Source organism: Myotis davidii, unplaced genomic scaffold (genome assembly GCF_000327345.1).
Source record: "Myotis davidii unplaced genomic scaffold, ASM32734v1 scaffold226, whole genome shotgun sequence".
NCBI classification, from domain to species: domain Eukaryota; kingdom Metazoa; phylum Chordata; class Mammalia; order Chiroptera; family Vespertilionidae; genus Myotis; species Myotis davidii.
Window position 1 is genome coordinate 845,946 of NW_006297224.1, and position 10,847 is coordinate 856,792.

Here is a 10,847-nt window from a genome sequence, read left to right on the forward strand (position 1 = left end):
ACACTCACATATATGTGGCTTAAATGCTGCTCTTTAAGTTCTTTCCAAAGCTTCTATGCTACTTACCCTACATCACATCTCTGAGCTCACCTACACTCAGTGGTTTTGATTATGAACTACATACTTCCAAAATCTTTATCTCTAAATCAATATACTCAGTTGGTAATTGGATATTCCATTTATAAGTCCTACAAAATTTCAAACTCAGTGTGTCTAAAACTTTCTCATCATCCTCTTCCCAAACTTTTAATGTTCCCCTTTGAGAGTGGTATCATTTCTTGTACCTTATACTTCAGACAACAAATACTTTGAAAAATTTACCATCATGGGAGAAATATTAGTACCCTTCAATAAAGAGCCACACAGCTTTTCTATAAAGAAACCATATTTTAAAAATGGTTAAGATGGCCCTAGCTGGTTTGGCTCAGTGGATAGAGCATCAGCCTGCAGAGTGAAGGGTCCCTGGTTCAATTCCCCTCAAAGACACATGCCTGGATTGTGGGCTTGGTCCCCAGTAGGGGGTGTGCAGGAAGCAGCTGATCAATGACTCTCTCTCATCATTGATGTTTCTATCTCTCCCTCTCCCTTCCTCTCTGAAATCAATAAAAATATATATTTTTAAAATGGTTAAGATGGTAAATTTTATGTGTATTTTAACACAATTAAAATTTATTCTTTCTCCATTTCACTTCCCTCCTCACTTACTAATCTACCTCTCTATTCCTTTTTTCAACTTTTCCAAAGAGGTAAGTAACCATATCCCCTTTTTCCATTTTAACTCTTATTCTTTTATTCAATACATTAAAAAAAATACATTTTAGACCAGCATCTGCCCTTTCACACAACCAACCCTGCTCTGATGAAGGTCATATTGCTAAGACCACGGAATGCGTACTGGTCTTTATTTTATTTGAGCTCTCAACAGCATTGGGAGATCTTTAAGCCACTTTTTACATTGAAGTCTGAAATTATATTTTCCAGAGCCTTCTGAGTCCTCTTTTAAAATATATATATATATGTGTATATATATATATCTTCAATAAAGAGCCACACAGCTTTTCTATAAAGAAACCATATTCACAATAGATTCACAATAGACCCCCAGCAATGTTTATCTGGTGTTTGACAGCCTTTTAAACTTAAGAAAGTTTATCCTTTCTGAATTTCATTTTTTTTTTCAACTGTAAAATAAGAAAAACTACCCCACTGGTTGTAAGGATTAAGAAAAGTAATATACTTAGGGCTTAATACAGAATGTGGCACAGAGTAAACACTTAACAAATGTTACTTCAAAAAAAGCCACCCTATTATTTACCAGTCGCCTTAGCTGTACCTTCCCTAGATCCAGTAACCTGCAGCAGCCTTTGTCACAATCCCTTATTTTGCAAATCAGGATGAACTTATCTCTATCAGCAAAGGAATTTAAAAGGCTAAATGAAGTAATGTACATGTGAACCAGGCCTAATGGACAGTCGGTGTAAACACAAGGGCGGTAAAACACAGTGGCTGATAAACATTTTGAATATCACCTCTGGTCTTATACTCTGTAAAGACTTCTCAACCATTATGATGAAAATACTGATTTTTCTCTTCTTCTTGCTCTCTTACCAATATATTTATACTTCACTTACCTTACAGTATATTAACTGGTTGTTTGTGCTTCTGGTTTCCTCTGACTTAGAAGTACATTGAGGCAAAGTCTGTACATTCTATATATATTTTGTGGACCCAGTACTTAACCCAAATCCTGTCATGCATTGTTATCATTTAGTAAATTATTGTTGAAAAAACACATGGGAGAAAGTGTAGTTTTTGCTATAATGCATAAGAGAAATAACACTCAAATCTCTTTTGCAGAAAATCAAATATGTTTAATTAAGTCTTCATTTTATTCTAGGGAAAATACCTTCTTTTAAATAAATGGCCTGATTGATCCTTAATACAGATGAGGGCAAAAGTAGGTTTACAGTTGTAATACAAGTAAATAATACAATAATTAATAAATAATAAGCTGTTTAATGTACTTTCAACTGTAAACCTATCTTTGCTGACCCCTGTATCTGTATTAATATTTTGATAAATTATGCCTATTTTTTGTCTTTTGAATTTTTTAATGGATTTATATTACTGCTGTTGATAGTATTTTGAATCAATAACTGAGATTTGATTTCTCCCCCAATATTTTATTATGTCTAAAAATTGAGTATTTCTTACAGGCCTTTGTGTTGCCACCTTGGGCATTGCAGTATTGATACGAATTTTGACTACATTTCTGATGGTGTGTTTTGCTGGTTTTAACATAAAAGAAAAGATATTCATTTCTTTTGCATGGCTTCCGAAGGCCACAGTCCAGGTAATGGTAGCTAAAGAATGGCTTTACAGTTTAACTCCCATTTCTATTTGATACCTTGAAATTTTAAATAAAAGAGCTTAGTCAAATTTGGTGAAAATAAGTAATTGAAGTTTGATTTGTAAAGAGTTTTACTCATCTATTCTTTAAAAGTTTTATTTTTGGTATATCAAGTCCTTAAATATGACAGCTCATTTAAATTTATTTAGATCAGTGGTTCTCAACCTTGGCTGCACATTAGAATCACCTAGGAATCTTTTTAAAATCCTGATTTCTGGGCCTCATCCTCCGGAAATTCTGTTTCTTTGTTATGGGGTGGGGCCACAATATTAGTAACAAAGAAACAGCATTTCCAGAGGATGAGGCCCAGAAATCCAGATTTTAAAAAGATTCCCAGGTGCTTCTAATGTGCAGCCAAGGTTGAGAACCACTGATTTAGATCACCAGGGTACAACAGAAATTCCAATAAATTTCCCTCACATTGTTAAGAAGCAGTAGTAGCAGGAGGAAAGAGTTTGAATTTTCATCAATGAGAGCTCTCTAAATTCCCCAGAGAGATAGTTGTTAATACTTTTTATTTCATTATCTTCTAAGAAGAGAGTGAAACAAATAGTATGGTTTGTCTAAGTATTTGGAAATACTTCAGCATCAATATGATTGGTGATGTTATGCTTGACCACAGTCTTTATATATACAGTAGAAGACTTTATTGACAAACATTTCAGAAAATGTTTTACTGATTTCCTAGATTATTAGTTAATGTTGTTTTTCAAACTAGCTGAACCTTCCATCAGTTGTCTCAACACAGGACCCAAAATTCATGCCCTTAATGAACAAGGCACTAACAGGTGCTTGAAATTATTGACCAGGAATTTGATAGACTCCCTATAATTGCTCGTTAAATCAGCACTCTTAGAGCAGTGCTTCTCAACCTTCGCTGCACATTACTAATGTTGTGGCCCAACCTCATTACAAAGAAACAGAATTTCCGGAGGATGAGGCCCAGAAATCAGGATTTTAAAAAGATTCCCAGGTGATTCTAATGTACAGTCAAGGTTGAGAACCACTGCTTTAGAGTATGATTTGCTGCAAATATAATATATTCCTAATTGTATCGTATATTTTTTTTTTATCACTGAGGATATGTTTTTTTGTTTGTTCACTTGTTTTATTTTAGAGAGAAAAAGGAAGGGAGAGAGAGAAACAAACATTATGTGAGAGAGAAACATCAATCAGCTGCCTCCTATACTCAACCCCATCAGGGATCAACCTGCAACCTGGGTATGTGCCCTGACCAGGAATTGAATCCACGACTTTTCAGTGTACAGATGATGCTCCAACCAACTAAGCCACACTAGCCCGGGCTGCATTGCGTATTTTCTAGAGTAATTATAGCAAATGAGATTTAACACTTCCATCCCTGATTTTTTTCAATTATTTAAGTATCTATTTCATGAAATGAAAATCAAATGTTCATACTTTAGGAATTTTGGGGGGATGTGTATGCTCTGTAACTACATGCCAGATGTTGTACAGTTCTGGGCTTAAGTATTATTTCAAAAAAGTTTTTTCTTTCCATCAGACTTTCAAAGATGTCTGATATATAATTGCTAAGAATACTGTGAGGTTAATATAGTGCAATAGATACAATAGTTTCTCCCTCAGTGTCTTCAGCTTCCACACTACTTCTGGTAACTTTAGTAAATAAATGTTAAAAGAATCCCTCTAGTAGCTTTGATATAAAATATTTGTTTCTAAGCATTAAACTTTAAAAGATGGCACCTTCCTGTTATCAAAGAAAAATTTAAAAAACAAGATATATTGTCTAGGAATATAGATAATATCTGTGTTCAAGAATGTATGTTCTGTGAAACAAGTATTGTATAGAATTTTCTTTTTTCTCCCTTTGCCACAGCACAAGACTTTTTATGCATCTTTTCTATATTAGTTGTTTTTCAAACATTTTTTCATATGATACTATAAAAATATACTTTAAATCACAATTCAGTATACATATACACTCCCAAAGATATACACACATACATATACACACATAAAAGAGAAATATACAGTTGACCCTTGAGCAATACAGGGGTCAGGGGTCAAAAATTCGTGTTTAAGTTTTGACTCCCGCAAAATTCAGCTGTCCCTCCGTATCAGTGAGGGATTGGTTCCAGGACCCACCTGTGCTTACCAAATCTGAGGATGCTCAAGGCCCTTATATAGGGTGTCCCAAAATTCACGCAAGATTTGGAATTGAATTGAATTGCAAATCTTGCGTGAATTTTGGGACACCCTATATAAAGTGGTGTAGAACAATGCATACACTCAGCCCTCTGCATCTGCAGATTCCCAACTGCAGGTGGAAAATGCTCCCCCCCCCCCCCCACATGCAAAAGAAGTTGATCCTTTTTTAAAAAATACCACATATAAAATTAACATAAAACAGATAAGATCTAAACATCAGAGCTAAAACAAGAACACTTTTTGGGGGAAACCACAGTGGAAAATCTTCATGACATTGCATTTGGAGATGATTTCTTGAATATGACATCAAAGATATGGATATGACATCAAAAATATGGGAGCAAAAGAAAAATAGATAACCAGGCCTACGTCAAAATTCAAATCTTCTGCGTATCAAAGGGCACTGTCCAAAGCCAACCTCAGTTCCTGCCCTGGTGGGTCTTCTAGTTTAGCGAGGCAGACCGGCTCCAGACAAGTGTGGCGCATGCTCTGAGAGGGACACTGTAGAACTGAACTACAGAGGGTGTAAAACTGCAAACTCCTCAGGGGAGACCCGCAGAGCAGTGCAGCCATGGGCAAGCTGGACAAGTTTTCTCTCTCAGCTTTGTGTTATAGTCCCTGGGGCCAGGCTTAAGCAATTCGGGAAAAGATGCTTACGTAACTCTTTTGTAGTTGAAGATTCATTTTTCACTTCTCCTTAGAACAGAACACTGCTGGTCACCTTCTGAGTCCTGCACCATCAAATGTTGGTTTGCTTTTTGTGCCATACTCTTCGGCTGGATAATTCCAGATCCTTTCACTTTTCTGCTTTAAGACCCTATGGCAGCGGTTCTCAACCTGTGGGTCGCGACCCCTTTGGGGGTCGAACGACCCTTTCACCCGGCTCGCCTATAGTGTAAGCCGATAATGCCTGCCATGTGGGGGTGCTCGGTGTAGGCGATCCTGATTCACTACTAGTCTCATGTGGGGCTTTCGGTAAGGATCCAAACTGGGCAGCAGAAATCCTGCCTTCGTGCTCAGGAGAAGTGTCTTGAAGGCCCCCCCAACACCCCCATACCGGCCTCCCACACCACCCTGTCCTCCTTTAAGTCTGGGCTTCCGAGAGCCCTGATTTGGTCCACACTCTCAGGCGGACTCTGTGGGCGTGGGTGCCGCCCCCGGAAGCTGTTTTCAATCATGGTTAATTGAATTCACAGCTGCAAAACCTAGAGATATGGAGGGCTGACTGTATATTTATCGAAAAAAAATTCACGTATAAGTGGACCTGCAGAGTTCAAACCCGTATTGTTCAAGAGTTGGATATATATCATCATGTGTGCAATCCTTTCCAAGAATTCATGAAACACTGAATTAGTTATGGTGCCAGGTAACCTGCAATAACAAAGAAGCCTCAATACAGGGACTAAATTAGATAGCTTTTTTCTTTCTCAACAGCAGTCCTGCAAGGGCATCCCAGAGCTGGCAGGGTGACCACTGTCCTCAGCATGTGCCTTTCAATGAGTCCAGCTTCCACAGTTTCTCACCCAGTGAGAAAGGGGGAAAGAATAAGGTACAAGTGTCTATTTGTTTTCAGGGAACAACCGGAAGTAGCATTTATCACTTCCACTCACTTCTCAGTGGCCTTAGATACAGAGCTTCATCTTGCTGCAATGAAGGCTGAAAAAAAAGTGTCTGTATGGATAGCAATGAGACCAGCTAAAACTCAGGAATTATATAATAAGGAAGGAAAAAGGGACATTCAGATATTTGTGGTCAGTTAGTAGTCTCTGCCATTGTGTCTCATGCACACTAACATTTCCTCTTCTGTTTCACTGTCCTAGAGGCTAATGTGTTCAGTGGAATAAGGGGAAAACCAGATAGACTGATATATGATTTTCCCATATGCACTGTATTTTGCCTCTAAAAGGAAAACAAGAAGTTTTATAAGATTTTCCAGTAAACTTTAAATGAAACATTTCACCAACCCTGAGCCAAAGAGTTAACCAAATACCTAGTTTTGAAGGTACTACCACTTTCAAGTTTCATGATGTTTAAAAATTAGTTTTGATTCTAAAACAATACATATTCTTTTTTTCATTTAAAACTTCATCATCTTCCAGTAAGTATCACTACATATTTTTTTCATCTTGTTCTTTCTTAATTCCAAATCCCTAAAGATGAAAAATTGAGATGCCCAGTAACTTTCCTCTTTAGTCAGAAGAAATGTAAAGAATCATGTTATAATTAGCTAATCATAAGTCTGTGTTCACCTTGTGTTTTGAAATATATTTGCCTGATATTTTTTGTAACCTTACCTTTTCAGAGAGGTATAGATGAATCATCATTCTTTCCCCGTGCAAAGGCAGGGGCAGTTTTCAAACAATCAGAACCAACTTCAGTATACTTTGAAAGAAGACTTACTGAACTTTCTTAGTTGAGCAAAAGAATAAGCAATTTTCCGTAGCTGGTTTGGCTCAGTGGATAGAGTGTCAGCCTGTGGCCTGAAGGGACCTGGGTTCAACTCTGATCAAGGGCACATCCCAGGTTGTGGGCTCCATCCCCAGGAGGGGGCATGCAAGGGGCAGCCGAACAATGATTCTCTCATCATTGATGTTTCTATCTCTCCCTTCTCAGAAATCAATAAAAAATATTTTTTTAAAAAAAGATTCATTATTTTTTTAAAAGAATAAGCAATTTGTTTAAAAATAATTGGCCTTCTGTCTATGTGTTTATCTTATTGTGTTTACAAAATTTACCTTTAAACTTTTATAGGCTGCAATAGGATCTGTAGCTTTGGACACAGCAAGATCACATGGAGATAAACAGTCAGAAGAATATGGAATGGACGTGCTGACAGTGGCGTTTCTGGCCATCCTCATCACAGCCCCGATTGGAAGCCTACTGATTGGCTTGCTGGGCCCCAGGCTTCTCCAGAAAGCTGCCCATCAAAATAGAGATGAGGAAGTTCAAGGGGAAATTTCTATACACCTTTAGAGGTGAAAGGAAAGAATGCTGAATATGATGATTAGAAAGCTGCTAACAGAGGCTACTTTTATCAAGATGAATCCTGAAATATGTAATGTGTAAGCTTAAAATGAATAGAACCAAACGTGTGACTATTTCTTTAAACAGCATTTTTAGCCATTACCCTTTCCATGTGGATGGTGATGTTCTGCATCTCCAACCTGATCTCTCTACCTTATTATTTTTTCAAACGCCACTTCATCACATATCTCAATTTGTACAGGGGCATATACACTTGAATGTGCTACCACAATTTAAAATTCACCTGAGAAAGACCAAGTTCAGAATCCTGTTCTGCCAGCCAACAGCTTTCCCCAACTCACTGTTAGTCACAGCTTCATGATGCGTGGTCACCTAGCTTATCGTGTGTTGAGTTGGCTCCTTTTTTTTTTTTTTTTTTTTTTTTACCTCCACTTCTACCCCTCTTATTAGAACAGATTCGTCCTGCCAAAATATTAAAGTACACAAAGCGTCTTCATTGGTTCTTCCTCTTGCGCTTTCTAGACAACAGAAGCCCTTGTCCTGACTCCTAGCTGGCTACACAGAGTCCCCCTTTCAGTGGCGCCTCTGGGTTTGCCTCCACCTAAAGAGCGCCCTGTCCAGCCCTTTGTTATTTGTTTCAGGTTCTTCCTGTTCTCTAGGTGAGAGGTAACTCATTTTCAAATCTATGCCAACCTCATAAGTTGCTATAATGAAGAAACAAACAAACAAAAAAATACCAAGTAGAAATGTATTTGTGTGTTATGAAACTGACTGGCTGATTGATGCTGACAGGGTTCCTCTGCTCATGAGGAAACTCAGACCCACCCTCTGTCTGGAGGCTCTGCTCTGCTCAGGACACAGGTTAAAGATGGGTCTCCTTTCTAGCCCTCAGGACGAAGGGAATAAGGAAGTCCAAGGCAAGCAATTTGTTTTTAAGGAAGTGGCAGGAGGGTGGACACACATCTCCCCTACATTCTATTGGTGACAACCACACCAGCTGTGAGGAGGCAGAGAAGCATTCACATTCCTACCAGGAAGGAAAGATCAGATTGGGGAGCCAGAGGTGCCTTTGTGCTGGCAGGCACCACCACTTGGTCACATATTCTTGCATTTTAACAAAGGCTTTCACTCTTTAACTAAAAGAGTGACTTCTGTGGCTGGAATTTCAGACATTGGGACATGCCAGCAGAGAGGATAGTAGAGGAAAAATTCATCTGCATAGGTCACACTGTATCCTACTTACTCAACTATCTCTGCTTTGGTATAACACCCATAAGTGCCTTTATTACTGTTGGTCAACTCCTAGTTGCTAGGATAATCATGCTAAAATACTGTTTGCAACTTTTGTCATGTTGTTTATATACATAAATAATTTATTACTTCTTGTCGTATCCCATCCAAACCATTTAACCTAGAATTCAAAATTCTATCTAACCTTGAATTATATAATATGTATTAAATGAGTGGATTATGAATACTCTGATTCCACCAAAGTGATCTGTATACAGCCTCTCCATGCCCCTTCTCCCATGATGTTCACCTCCATTCAAAACTAGCTTAATTTGTATTCAGTTAACATACTATAAAGTCAATGTTTTTCTCTTTGGCATTAACGTTAAATAACCTTGATTGAACTTGCGTGTGCTCAAAATTTCCTGAGCCATACATTTGCAAACAATCTCATCCATTACATTCTTTAACAATAATATTTGATTATTTTTTCTGATTATAAAATAACATTTCAATTACAGAAAATTTAGAACACAGGAAAGTACAAGAAAGAAAACTGAGACTACTCTTAGTGTAAATACCCGTTTTATTCAGATTCTTTTAAATTTTACCCTTGCAGTTCTGAAGAATGTGTTATTTTCATAAAGGTATATTCTCCATTGAATTAGTTGGGCCAAAGTTAACATAAATGCATACATTTGAGTTTTGTGAAGATATATATATTGATGACTTTTTATTGTATATAATGAATGGTAAGCCTCCCCCAAATTTTTATTCACCTGTTCTAATATTCATTTTGCAATAAATAAAATAAAAATCCTTGCCGTCGTGGAGCTTATGTTTTAAAATTCATTCATTCACTCATTCAAATACACTTAAAAACATGTTTGCTATATGCCAGGCTTTATGCTAGCTACTGGGGAATACCGTGATAAACAAGGGCTCTGTTTTTAATGCAACTTGAATTCTAGTGGGTGGTTGAAACTTGGGAATACAGATGTAAATAAGACATTCTTGTTTTCAAGAATCTTACAAGAAAGTAGGATATGTTCAAATAGCTGTAATCCAAGTGAATGATTCAAACGTGTTCTCAAAGATCAAAGACGGTGGTAGAGTAGGTGAATGTTACATTTACCTCCTCCCAGCACCAAACTGGAATTATAACTAAAATATAGAGCAATCAACCTGAATAACCAACTAAAGACTAGCTGAAGAGGGGTCTTAAAACCAAGGATCTAGAAAAGAAACCACATCAAGACTGGTAGGAAGGTCAGAGGTACAAAATGGGCTGGCCCTGCTCCCATAGGTGGCAGCTGGGCTTCTGGAGGAATATCTCAGCTATAGGGGTTCCCGGTAGAGGCCTCCAAGCCAGACTCCCCAGCCCAGAGCACTAGAGGCAGAAAGAGGCGCCCATATAACATCTGGCTGTGAAAATCAACAGGAAGACAGACCAGCATGGCTCAGCAGGTGAGCATCGACCCATGAACCAGGAGGTCGCTGTTCCATTCCTGGTCAGGGCACATGCCCAGGTTGCAGGCTCTATCCTGGGTGTGGGACATGCAGGAAGCATTCGATCAATTATTCTCCCTCAGCATTGATATTTCTCTCTCTTCCTCTCCCTTCTTCTCTGAAATCAGTAAAAATATATTTTTCAAAACTAAACTATCAGTGCTGAACTTTCAGCCCAGACAGGATTGACCCCAGAGACTGCTATTTTATGGTATTTAAGATGACTTCAGGAAAACAAGATCTGACTTGTGACAAGTTACTCCTGATCCGTGCAGCAGAGGGCGGTAGGGGGGCGCTACGATATGGCCACAGGGTTCTGTAATGTCAACTATGTGCCTGGATTTTTACAAACCAATAGGTTAAGATTCAGAAGAGACGTTGAGATTTGAAAAGGGTTGGAGAGACCGAAATAAACACCTGGCAGTCCGGGTGAATACGGGAACTCTCGAGTCCACAGTGGGAGCAGCTACAACGCCACTTACCAGTAAAGGCTCCGCCGCCACCAGCCCCACTCAGGCCCCGCCCA

At 38.3% G+C, this 10,847-nt stretch overlaps 1 protein-coding gene across 1 annotated transcript in view; it reads left to right on the forward strand.

Moving 5' to 3' along the window:
• The window catches only part of SLC9B2 (solute carrier family 9, subfamily B (NHA2, cation proton antiporter 2), member 2), a 40,309-nt gene extending 32,549 nt beyond the window's left edge, over positions 1 to 7,760 (forward strand). The window contains exons 10-11 of the mRNA XM_015569984.1: positions 2,217 to 2,353; positions 7,349 to 7,760. Of these exons, the coding sequence (XP_015425470.1) occupies positions 2,217 to 2,353; positions 7,349 to 7,570 (359 nt within the window). The 3' untranslated portion in view covers positions 7,571 to 7,760. The remainder of the gene's footprint in view (positions 1 to 2,216; positions 2,354 to 7,348) is intronic.
• The last annotated feature ends 3,087 nt before the right edge of the window (positions 7,761 to 10,847 follow it).